The sequence below is a fragment of the Populus trichocarpa genome, chromosome 7 (assembly GCF_000002775.5).
Source record: "Populus trichocarpa isolate Nisqually-1 chromosome 7, P.trichocarpa_v4.1, whole genome shotgun sequence".
Lineage (NCBI taxonomy): Eukaryota > Viridiplantae > Streptophyta > Magnoliopsida > Malpighiales > Salicaceae > Populus > Populus trichocarpa.
The window spans coordinates 10625034-10637883 of record NC_037291.2 but is presented as its reverse complement, the minus strand read 5'-3'; the positions used below and the strand labels follow the sequence as shown (position 1 = coordinate 10637883).

Genomic DNA, 12850 nt, shown 5'->3' with positions numbered 1-12850 from the left:
GTAGCTTGTGAGGGAATTTAATGTGAATTTGCAGTGTTTTCTTTTTTTGTTGGTTTATTTTTTCGGTTACTTGTTTTTTGTGAATGGCTTAGGATTACACGACAGCCTTCGAAGGATTGAAGGAATTCATTATGGTTTTGCACAGTTTTTTTTCATTTTTTTGTCTTTTTATTTTTGTTTTGGTTAATTTTTTTTTTAAATATAATCTTTCTTAATCGAGTTTGATAATTTGTTTTGGTTAACTTGATAAGGTTTATGGTAATGTTAAAAAATATTAAATTGATATTTAATTTGATAAAATTAAATTTGATTTTCTTGATTAAACATATTTAAAACTTTGATGACCAAAATTGACATTGAAATAAATTCCTAGTTTTATTTTTTGTTATTGAGGTATGTTTTAAACATTTTTTTATCTTTAATTTCATGAAGTTTTCATGTTTTGGTAAAAAAATTAATTTTTTATATTTTAATTCCTGAATTAGAGAGAAGATAGAGTGACTTAATAAAAAACAGAGAAAAAAATATTATTATTGGCTGATTATTATCTCACAACCAAAAAGATCACTTTTGGTGCTAAGAGGTTATATTTTATATGAAAAAAGTTATTGATGTATTTTTTGCACACTTGCTAGAAAAAGTTGAATTTTCTTTTCCAACTTAATTTAAATTTTTCCCATATTTTTTACATTAAAATAAATAAAAAAATAAATTTTTAAGTTGAAAAATGCATTACTTATTTTTTTGATCCCCTTTCAAAAAATACAACAATATGTGGCCTGTATTAAAAAAATGGCTTAACAGAAGAAAGAAAGAGGGAGGCCCACCTAGAGCACAAACCTTTCTTTCTTTGTTATTTATTTTTTTCTTGCAACTTTAATTTAAATCTAAATCTATTAAAATAGATTGATTAAGAATTTATTTAAAATTTATTTTATTGGATACATTCAAATTTTACTTTTTTTTACTAACATTATAGCTTTTTTATTATTATATTCACAAGCACTTTTTTGTATTACCCTTCATAGTATTTTTTAAAAAACTTATTTCATAACTTTCTTTAGACATGTTTATTTTTATTGTTGCGTGATCATATAAAAAAATAATATGAAAATATAAAATTGTTAGACCAACCGAGTTATATATTTGACAGATTAACTCGGGATAATTTAAAATGTCATCTTCTCAATATTTAAAAAATGATGTTCAAACGTCATCGCCTTGAAGTTTTTTAAGTCAAATTGAATTTTTATTATATCAATCAGGTCAAGGTTTAATTTGTTTAATTAACCGAGTTATACAAGATCAACTTCAACTCGATTTAGTTGAAAAACTGGACTAGGAAAGAGCCCAACCTAACAAGTTTTTAATTTTAATTGAAATTCATTTTAAAAGTTAGCAACTCCTCCTCATTTGTTCTTGACAATTCGTTTGTTCTTGACAATTCACATGGCATCGAAAACGTACAAATCAATGTAATGTTGAAATCAAATTATAAACAAAATACAACAATAATATCCTTCAAATCCAATTATTATAATTATAGGAAGTTACTTTTGTAGTTATGGAAACATTAACAAAACAACTGAAACAATTAAAACATGAAGTCAGTCCATTTAAACAGTGAATCATGTGAACTTTTTTTTCCTTTCAAACTTTTGTTTCAATCATACCCTTCTATAGTCTAATTAGAAAAAAAATAGGTTTGGCATTATGATCAAAATACAAATTTGAAAGATAAATCACTAACATGTAAAACACACACTTTAGAGATAATTTTTATCTTAGTCCAAAAGCTTTTAAATTTGATTAAATACCAAATTGATCCTCAATTGAAAATACAAATATATCCCTTATTGTCAATTTTAAATTTTTTGATTTTAATAATATTTTAATCGTTTCAGTGTGATTTTTTAAAATAATAAAAAATTTATTTACCTTTAATGAATTTAATAATAACTAATAGACTTTATAAAAAGATTTTAATATCTTCAATAGTCGGTTTTAATTATTTTTTTGGCGTGAAGGTTAAAACTATAAAAATACTATTCCAATTTACTTCTTGTTGTTGCTTTTATTAATGTTTTTTGGTTTTTTATAATAATTTAAATAAAAATACATTCGTTGGTCTCATTATTTTTTAATTTTTACATATTAAAAAATTATTTCCTTAATAAACATTTCTAACTTCACCACTATCTAACATCTTTGAAAAGAGATTTAATCTAAATTGTTATATAAATTGATTTAAAAACACTTTTAATCATAGAATTTTTTTTAAAAAAAGGAAAGCAAAGGGAGCAAATACGGTTTATGCACCGTAAATATCTAACAACCTCTCAATAAATAAATAATAAATAAAAATTAAAGTACCGAGCCTCCTCTCTGCTTCCGTCCGGTCTGTCCGAAGCTCGAGAGAGAGAGAGAGAGAGAGAGAGAGAGAGAGGCGTGCAGGCCAGGAAGGAAGGAAGTTGATATTATCGTCTTAATTAACAACTTGTAGACTGTAACTACAGAGTATAGTAAACCCCAAAGTAATAAAGAAAATGCTGTTGAGGGCACTCCATTTCTCTAATCCCTCAATCAACCACCACCGATACACATCGTCCCCCGCCACCTCCACCGCTCACTCTCGTCTCTTTCTGTACGATCTCCGCCTCCCAATCCAACGGTTCTCGTCGATTACCATACAATCACACTATAATTCAACAACAACAGCTGTTGCAGAATCAGAATCGCTAGAGTCGTCGACTTCATCTGAGTACATCGAGACCGTCGGATTACCGTCTAGTTCAGTGCTTCAGCTCTCTCAGTGGAATCTCACTCATCGCCACGTTCTCGTCCTCAATGTCATTGCTTGCGCTGTAATATAATCACTCCTTTACTTAATTTCTTTCCTTTACGGCTTAAAAACTTTGCTTCGGATTGTTAATAATATTTTTATTTTTATTATTTTTTATTTTGCAGGCAGCGGTTTCAGCAACCTGGCTATTTTTGTCTGCAATCCCAACTCTTCTTGTATGCCATTTCCTTTTCTTTTACTTACTGTTTTTTTTTTCTCTTTTGCATTTGGCATGATTTTTCATTCATAATTAAAAATACTGCTGCAACTCAATATCATTAAAATTATGTACTTTGAATTGGATAATATGTTTATGGATTTTTCTATTGTCACATTGAGATGTTATTATATTTTTTATTTTAAAAAAATTCTCTTTCATAGAGCGTAGCAATGATAGTAATTGAGATGATTTAAATCACTCAATCTTCAAGATTAATTGAATTCCCCGACATACATATAATCAGATTATTATTATTATTATTATTATTATTATTATTATTATTATTATTATAACTTGTGGCCACAAGGTTAGCTCTGACCAAGCAGCCTTTTAAGTACTTTTTATATGGTCAAAAGTTTGAAAGCAACTATGATCAATGGTATGGTACTGCAAGAACTGAAAGCGATTCATTCTTTTCTAATCAGTGATTTTCTTTTTCTTTCTGTGGTTATTGAAGGCTTTCAAGACGGCAGCAGAATCACTTGAGAAGTTGATGGATGTGACGAGGGAAGAACTTCCAGATACAATGGCTGCTGTTCGGTTATCAGGCATGGAAATTAGTGATCTTACCATGGAGCTCAGTGACTTGGGGTTAGTATTAGTATTTAGTATATTGAAGCTTGAAGCCTTGATTAAAGCCTTAGACACTCTTAATTATGCTAGTCATTTCTTTTGGGATATTGTAAATTGGATTGAATTGTGACCACCTATCATCTGTTATTCTTATAGGCAGGAGATTACACAAGGTGTTAGAAGTTCCACCAGAGCTGTCCGTGTAGCTGAGGAGAGGCTGCGCCAATTGACAAACATAACTCCAACAGGTAGGCTACATTATTATCTTGCAGTGCTTTGATTTTTGGCTCAGGTTGTTGGATTTGGTGCAATGAGTTTTACTCCATCTTTACTTGTTTAGCTTCATTGCAGAGGGTAGCCATTCTGAAAAATGAGACAGGAGGACCAGCATTGGCCAGGACTGCACGGGGAATGAGGGAGGGGATTGTCAAGGGTCGTTCAATCTTGCAAATATTCTTCACAATCATACAATTTTCCAGGATGGCCGTTAACTATTTTGCTAAGCAAAATAAGAAATAGATCCAAAGATATGAGCTCTGTGGTGAGAAATATCAAAATTTCCTTGCGTACATATCCATTTCTTTTATAATTTTGCAAAAAAGTTAGTGTGTTGTTGAGTTTTAACATGTTAGGGTTTTATAACTGCCACTTGCAGTTGAGCTAGTATGCAAAGAGACAGAATGGACCTTTTGTTTTCCTTCCATAGTTTATATCTTCTGTGCCTTATGATTTGATCATTGTGAGAATTTTACTTTATGTACGACTGGTATGTTCTTGTCTGTCAAGGATCTCTTAGACATGTTAGATGTTGGAAGTCTGTCTAAGTTTCTTGCTGGTTAGATTGATTAATCTGGCATCAAAAGGCTTGGCGTTAGGTTTTCAGACCATATCTAATTACAGAATATTTCCGAAATCATTAGAGATCAAAAGGAATAAAGTAAATGTCCCAATGTTTCAATTGCACTTGGCCACTTGCATGGCTAAAACTTTCACCCTTCACTGTAGGCACGTAGGGTATTGAGAAATTTGGTGATGAAGGTTGTATGCCTTGAATTCAAGTGGGATCTATCTACAATGCCATTGGTTCATATGTGATGAAGCACAGTTGTGTTATAGCTTGTATAGAGGTTAGCTGTGGATTTACTGATGTTGCAGATGAAAAGAAAGATCATCAAAACGAATTAAACCCAATGGGCTATCCTGTGATGGTTCTTCTTGGTGAGATAATTAATAGGGTTTGTATGAGGCAGAGTACAGAAAGAAGATGGGTGGGGAAATAGTTGACAAGCAATGGAACACGAATTTTGAAGTCCAGGTTAGATGAAGAAGTTGGCTTGAGTTTTTCTTGCCTTCCCTGATTTGGAAGTGAAAGTCAGTCCTTTTTGCAGAAACCTAAAATAATAGCGATATTTGTGATCTCTTGACATTGGTGTGGCAGGTCCAGTTCCTTCATAGCTTACATGATGGTAACCAATGTGCTGATTTCTTAGTGCGTACTGGTTCTTCTCAGACTTCCACTTGCGAACTTTGGTTTCATCATCTTCCTGGCATGGATCAGGATGAGCTTCTCCTAGCTGCTGATATAATGGGAATTGCCCTTCTCTCAGTGTTTGTTTTCGTTTATACCATCTTTTGCACACAAAAAGAAGGGGGTCCCTTTTGCAGAACTTTGAAGTTTGATTAATGGCATGGTCATGTAACTTGGTGTGGAGAGGCTGGGCTAAAAATCACTCGAAGTCCCTCTTCTATTTGAATTTGGTCAAATCAATCTCCATACAATAAATTCGATCTCACACTTTTGATTTTGGGTAATATATATCAACCCCCGCGTCTGTCTATTCGTCAATTGACGAATCTGATGTGCTCTTGATCATTTATATGTGTCATTAATTATACAATTCGATGACCATGTATTTCGTATCGAGAACTTGTTTGTATTTGTATTTTAAAAGTGTTTTTAAAAAAAATTAATTTTTTTAATTTTTTACTTTAAATTAATTTTTTTTGGTATTTTTAGATCGTTTTGATGTGTTGATGATACAAATAATTTTTTTAAAATAATAAAAAATATTATTTTGATATATTTTCAAGCAAAAAAAAAACATTTTAAAAAACAATTACTACCACATCCTCAAACACCTTCAAAAACATTTTGAAAAGCAACCACAATCACAACCATACTCCCAAACAGATTTTTAGATGATTCAACTTTGTTGACCATAATATTTGACTTTGATGTGGCAGTCTTATCTCTTTTATAATTCAGCCTCTAAGCTAAAAAGAAACTCAAATTACCTTCTTGATGTGTACTGCCATTTATCTTCAACTGCCTCTCTATTTTCGTAACCATATGAACTATATTTTTAAGCTCAACATAATGCTGTAACTCAAATTGATTATCTCTCTATTTAATTCATTCAAAAACCTTGTTATTGTAGCTTCTATATCATTCAAAATATTAGCTTTAATTATGACAATGTCTATTTTTTATGGTAATTCTCCACACTTCTAGAAACCTAAGAAAAACTCTGTAATCTTTGATATAGTTTTCTGTAATAATGACCAAGAACAAATCTTTTTCTCATGACTGCTTTCATCTTATCCTAAGTCTTTATAGGTCTCGCTCCATTCCTTTTTCTTAATAAGACAAGGTGATTCCACCAAATAATATCATAGTTACTAAACTCAATAACAAGAAGTTTTACTTTCTTTACCTCGTACTATTGGTGATAGTAAAAAAATCAACTCCACTTTTATTTTCCTCTCCAAATAATCTTTCAGGTCATTTTTTTTCTTGAAAAGCTAGAACCTTCATCTTAATACTTCTCAAATATCTATCCAAGCCATCCCGAATTTCATCCTCCCTATTTACCCTCGTATGGTCAAATTTCTCAAATGGCCAAACTCCATTAGACCTTTGGTTTCCATGTAGCCATAACCTACCATCATGGTTATCATTAAAATCTTTGGTTTTCTCATTTGTATTTTCATCTATAGATTCTTTCAAAGGTGAATTAACTTATCTCGTAGACCTTCTTCCTTCCAAATCCCTAGAATCTGACCCCTCTCAAATATTAGGCACTTCGGTTCTTAAACCAGTCATCCCACTCATTACTTCATCAAACCTTATATTCATCAAACCTAATTATTGTTGCACGACCAAATAACTCCATTCGAGATTATTCTCACACATTTCCTTACATGTTTACACTCAATAGATATTATTTCTCTCGTGTTTCACATAAAATTTTAGCTTTTGACTCTAATATGCTCACCTTCGTCTTTTACCACTCAATTTTCAAGATTTTAGTTCTTTAAAGAACTAATTCATAACAAATCAAAGATTGATATCTTTATGGCACAATTAAACAATGTAAAGACTTAAGAAGCAATAAAGATTAAAAATTATCAATACAAAACTATGAATACCAAAACACGAGTATCAATATGAATTCATACGAAATATGAATGATATGAAGACACAAAATAAAAGACTATGAAAATAATGAAATAAGATTTAAACAACTCAAAATAACAACGTGTGTGTGTGTGTGGTGGCCGAAACTAAAAAAACAATAACTTAAAAACTATCCATTATTTTATTTTTATTTTATTTTATGATTTTCAAGAAACCCAACCAAGTAAATCTAAAATATTCCAAATCAAAATGTATCTCCAAGAAACCCCAAGAATCAAGATTTGTTTTTCAGATTTAAAGCAAATGGTTGAACTCTATGTTTATTTGAATCAAGATTTGTGACAAACCCTAAAAATTTGTTTTCTTGTGATTTTATTTGTTATTTGTTTATATATAAAACTTTATTTAATCAAGATTGAAAATAATTTTCTTTTTTTTTAACTTGATGTTGCAACTAGTTTTTAGAGAAGATAAAGAACTCAACAACAATGGAGTATGTGAAAACTCGAAGATAAAAAAAGTATAACCTGATATAAAGCCTCAATGTAATACCAACTGATATGAGCCCCATGTATATAAAGACCATGAAATTCGCAGTCAAATCAACTCTTCTCAAGAAAGCTAAGATCATGTTTGGAATTAAATTTTATATAACGATAATCTGTACCGAGACACCAAGATTTTAAGTAACCGAACTTCCATTCAATGCCTATAAAAAGACACGAATGAGAAGTATAGAAGATGCCACAAAGCTTGGTAAATTCTTCAATAAGTTATAATAGTTCAATAAAAAACCAAAATGTATGAACAAAACCTCATAAACAATAATAATTTTTTAAATAAAAAAGATTCTAGGAAAAAATCTAAATACAAGCTAAATAACCCTATTTATATAGGTAAAAATGTTCTAAATAATGCTGAAGAACTAATAAAAAGATTTTTAAATAAAATAGAAAAAAAAATCCTAAATCAATTAGGAAACTAATATAAATAAAATTTTAAGTCTTTCCTAATGTTTAATTGCCCTAAAATTTTAACTTTTTATAGAACAAGACGCCTTGAAAGTTCTAGTAAAATTTCAGCTCAATTCAATGATCGGATCAGAAATTATGCTTGTTAGAGAAAAATTATGCATTAGAAAAAATAAACTTCTAACTACCGAAATTATGCATTAGAAAAAATAAACTTCTAACTACCGAAATTAATTAACCTATGAAGTAGATGAATCATATCTCTCTTGTATATATATATATATATGTATTATCAACAATTTTTTTTTTAACATAAGAATTACTCTCATAAAAAATACATACCCGTGTCAAGAAGTCATAAATTACTTAATATAAATAAAATATATTTTTTAGAATATTTCAGCATATTACAGTACCAAATGATCATTTTATATCTCAAAAGTACAACCAAATAATTGAACCAAATACTATTTAGTTGCTTTTAAATATTTATAAGAACAATACAATACTGAATAACACAATACAACTTTTTAGGCTACAATTTAATCGGCATGCGGATTACTCTGCCATTAATGGAAACCAGGAAGAACTCTTTCACAATCTCATGAATCAAGCGTTATCACAAGCTTATTATGGAGAGAAACGTAACCTCAATGGGCTAAAACTACTCATAAACCACCTCATGGTTGTACTGGCCATTGCTATGACCTTTTGAACAAAGTTTTGCGCCTAATAATCTTGGACCGGCCTACAATTGTAGGCAAGCGTACGAATGATTAGGGGGGCAATGTTATACTCCTGGAAGAGATCTTGGATACCTTAAAATCGATTGCCATGGTTAGATCTATCTAGTGATTCAGAACAAGCTGGGTTCTAATAATTATTTTGACAGTTTTCCTCTATGAATACTACCTAGCTCGTAAGAATCATCCCTGGATCAACCAAACACGTTCAATCATGCTTTTCTTTTAGTTCTCTTGGCAAAACCGGCATCTGCCTAGCCTTCAATGCAACTAGAAAGAGAGAACTGGCCTTGATGCAAAGGCCAAAGAGTTTTTTAATTTTTGATAAGGCCTTGGCCTTGAAAGTTGTTACAGGAGCTTCATCATTCTATTCTAAACTGTTCTAAAGGGAAATACGCTGCAGAGTTTATTGAACTGCTCACAGCCTAACAATGCAGTTCATTAGAGACAAAGAATGCAGTTTACCATTTTAACACAATTGCAAGATCAGTGTCAGAACACATGTAAGTTACTGGGTAATCAGCTTTGCTCCAATCAACATTTTCACGGCCACATCATTCAGCCTCTAATCTGGATTGAAATAGCCTGAAAACACAGCGGTCTCACCTTTCCATGATTTTACCAGCATACACCAGAAGAACAAGCTGCAACCTGATCTCCATTCCCTGGGATAAATGGTTCTAAGTTCAACCTTAGCTTAAAAAAAATGTAGTGGAGAATTTCCTGTACAACTTTCCCTCCGGGGAGGTTCGTCTCCTGTACAACAACTTCCGAAAAGCTGGATAGATGAACTCAAAGTGACAAGTGAAAGAGAAACACAATAACATACGTCATCTTTCTTTTTTCTGCTCTGAGTTTTAAGAATTATCCGACAAGAAGTCCAAGCCGAAACACTTGAGAAATGCAAGTTTCGCAAGCCTAAAATAGTTGCAGGGATGGAAACAGAAGAAGTCAGAGGAATTTCCGATGTTGTCTTCACTAACTATCCTTCTACCCGTGTTTGTTGTTATTTCCCCTTTTATGCTTTGGTTCTGCTGTGCCTGCAAGAATCTTGAACATTGTTAGATATCTCGAAGGCAACCTATATATCTCATACCTAAGCTATTTTCATGAAGCAACAAATAGCTTGGTAAGATGAATTCCTGTAGCCAAAAATCTTTACTGCAATTTAAAGATTCGATTCATTACTGCAATTTAGAAGAAGACAAGATTCTAATTTACAGGGGTTTGGTTAAAATGGTTTGGTCGTATCCACTGCCAACCCAAGCACGTGACCATGAGAAAGATTGATTGCAATGTTGGCAGGGGATGGGAGGATTAGGCCAGAAAAGACAGGATGATAGAGCATAATTATATTAAATTTAGGTGATTAAGTCACTGAACTGTCCTTAGCCACCAAGATTTATATATTCCTTCTCCTTTTCCTTTTCCTTTTGGATTCATTTACCGACTATATGGGCGGTGCCCAAAGAAAAAAAGAATTGGCCCGTTATCAGTTCTTGCACGACGACAAATAATACAGATATTGTCGGCATTTGATTGTTGTTATTATTGAAAATAATTGTGCAAATCAATAGAGATATCACACAATAAAGTGACCCATTATTAGTTTTTTTAGCCTCATCAGCAGAAGCAGTTTTTGTTAGGATGCGCCTGTTTGCCTGCAAAACTGCTGGCATTTGGGATTGCCGTGGTGAGATTGGTTAAATTTTTTTTAAAAAAATTATTTTAATGTATTAAAAACAACTACTTCCGGAATTCTGAACATCCATACTACGTAGAACCGGAGTCAGGTCAAATTTAAATACAGTAGACGAGATAAATTTGTCGTCAGTTCAAGTCACAGAGATTCACGATAGATTTTAACCATTTAACTAGAGTTATGCTATCATTAGAGGCATAAAGCATTATCAGCAGTTTCTTCTCTAACAAAACAACCGGAGTAAAGGAAAAGGAAAGAAAAGGGCAACACTTATTCGCGAAAAAGAGAGGGGAAAAGCAAACCAAGTACAATGCTTGCAAGTTTCCTAATTATTATCTTAAATAAAGTGTATCAAACAGTTGTACAGCTTTAGCAAGAGATTTTCTAATTTTAATGTAATTAAGCAGTTCTACTGGTAACATTTTTTTTAAGGTGGCAATATCAACATTTAAGTCAGGATCCCTAATGATTTTTACTAGTCAGGATCGGCTATACGGGTCCTTCTGCGTCCTCCCGCATAAAGGCTTGATGGCAAGTTGAAGGAGGATTTTCATGTGCGAAAGTGGTTCGAGAGTGTGACAGTGACGACAATTGAAAATGGCTATGGTGGTTAGGAGATGGGCCCCTAATGATTTTTACAATATTCGGTCGGTCCTTCGGTGTGAATTTGTGAAAAGGGGAGGTCAAAAAACATGATGATAAACTACAAGGAAAACCTTGAGAACAAGCAAAAAGAAGTCAAGAAATAGACAGACAAAAAGCAAGAATAATACCTTAGTGTTTAAGTTGTTTCTAAGCCAAGCCAAAGGAATTAGATTTTACCAGATGGGGTTTACAAGTTCTTATAAGCCAAAGCACTGAAAACTTAGCAAGGACTGCGTATATACCTGGCTGTGTTGCAGGCGGTTTGAGACATGATCATTATGCCTGCGGATTTGGTTGTCCAAATGGGAATTAAGGGGCGTGAAAACACCAAGAGCGGATGGTGAGGCGGAGGAGGAAGTAGTGGTGGTGTCTGGGAGATCTGCAGGAAAGAAACTGAAACAAAAAAGGAGGAAGATGAGGAGGAGCAAGACCAGTACTTGGATCCATATTAGCCATGAGACTCGATACCCTTCTATTGTAAGGTCGTCCCCAAACTCAAACATGGATGAAAGAAGAGGAGGTAGGCGAGGAAGTGGTTGCTTGAGAGAGAGAGAGAGAGAGAGAGAGGAGGAGGGTAGGAAGAAGATAAAGGGAGAGGTAGGAGGCAGGAGGTCGAGGAGTTAAGGCTTCAAGAGAAAGAGGTGGAAAACATAAGAGAAAAATGACTTAATTTATTTATGGATTTGTCGGGCTGACTTTAACGTAAATAAAAAAAATGACATGTGACTGCCGTTCCCAACCCAACGCGTTTCGGTATTCGAGTGTGTCTACCGCGCGTGTCCTTTGTTCATAAAGAGAGTACCACCACCACCACGCATTTAAAATTAAGAGTAAAAAAAAAAAACAAACACCTGAAGTTAATTTCTTCCGATTAGTTTCAGACGTCTGGTGAAAAAAAAATGGAAAAATTAAAAAAACTGAAAAAAAAATAATTAAAAAAATTAAATTGTGAAAAAAAACTGATTAAATCAATTAAAATTTTAAAAAACCTACCAGTTTGATTTTGGTTTTATAAGCCTAAAACTAAAAAAACCGAACCGAACTGAACCCAAACAAAAAAATACCGGAAAAAACCGAGCTAAACCAGAAAAATCGAGCCAAACCGGTTTGAACCGGTTTTTATTTTAGAAAACCGAACCGAACTGAAACCGGTCAGTTTGAACCGGTTTTGGTTTTTTTTTTAAAATCGATTTAGTTATTGTTTTTAATAAAAACCGAACCGAACTAAAAATGATCATTTCTAATCTCATTCTTGGCTTATAACATAAAACTTGATTGTTGTAATATTTTTTATAAGAAAAAAAGTATAATATTCATAAATTAGCTATTTTATGTGGCTTTTCATATTTTCTAAAAACAAAAAATAAAAACAAACAAGTTTTTTATCTGATTTAAAAAAAAAATGATTTAACAAACAATCTCTAGATCTATAAGCTTTTCAAATCTCCACTCTAATTTGGGAAGTGTTTATATAAAAATATTCGTAAAGTGAAAGAACTGATTTTTTTTTTTTATGATTTAGGATATCATTATATCAACATATTTACTTTTACACGTCAAGTTTGAATTTACTTATTTAATTTGTTTTTTTTTTTTTTTAAGAAAGGTTCCAATATTCTAGTTGAAGGGGAAAGACTAAAGAATAAAGAGGTGGGAATGGAAGCTGCTACGTCCATTATACTTGACTTTTCAATTTACTTTCCATTATTATATTCATATTAAATTATTGGTAATTA

General features: G+C 32.1%; 1 protein-coding gene and 1 long non-coding RNA gene across 6 annotated transcripts; one reads left to right on the top strand and one right to left on the bottom strand.

Moving 5' to 3' along the window:
• The first annotated feature begins 2369 nt into the window (after nt 1-2369).
• On the top strand, nt 2370-5449 carry LOC7456955 (uncharacterized). Of its 5 annotated transcripts, XR_002982829.2 has the most exons (7): nt 2370-2864; nt 2968-3018; nt 3520-3653; nt 3792-3883; nt 3976-4176; nt 4791-4950; nt 5074-5449. XR_002982829.2 is itself a non-coding variant. In XM_024605139.2 (6 exons), exons 1-5 carry the CDS (start codon nt 2547-2549, stop codon nt 4152-4154), a joined length of 774 nt encoding a protein of 257 aa, XP_024460907.1. In that variant the 5' UTR covers nt 2370-2546; the 3' UTR covers nt 4155-4176; nt 5074-5449. The 5 variants fall into 5 exon arrangements, 4 of the variants coding, with proteins under 4 accessions (XP_024460907.1, XP_024460906.1, XP_002310020.2 ...); XM_024605139.2 differs by lacking the exon at nt 4791-4950; XM_024605138.2 differs by lacking the exons at nt 4791-4950; nt 5074-5449 and adding an exon at nt 4641-4790.
• Nucleotides 5450-9044: 3595 nt separating this feature from the next.
• LOC7456957 (uncharacterized) lies at nt 9045-11848 on the bottom strand. Its single transcript, XR_002982817.2, has 2 exons — nt 11357-11848; nt 9045-9807 (listed from the first exon to the last, which is right to left on the bottom strand). It is a non-coding gene; the product is annotated as an uncharacterized LOC7456957 (long non-coding RNA).
• Nucleotides 11849-12850: the final 1002 nt, after the last annotated feature.

Bases quoted from the DNA above. Each gene is read 5' to 3' on its own strand.
- LOC7456955 (XM_024605139.2), top strand. From the start codon at position 2,547: ATGCTGTTGAGGGCACTCCATTTCTCTAATCCCTCAATCAACCACCAC. The intron at 3,019-3,519 runs GTATGCCATTTC...TGGTTATTGAAG, and splicing joins CTGCAATCCCAACTCTTCTT to GCTTTCAAGACGGCAGCAGA. The intron at 3,654-3,791 runs GTTAGTATTAGT...TTATTCTTATAG, and splicing joins ATGGAGCTCAGTGACTTGGG to GCAGGAGATTACACAAGGTG.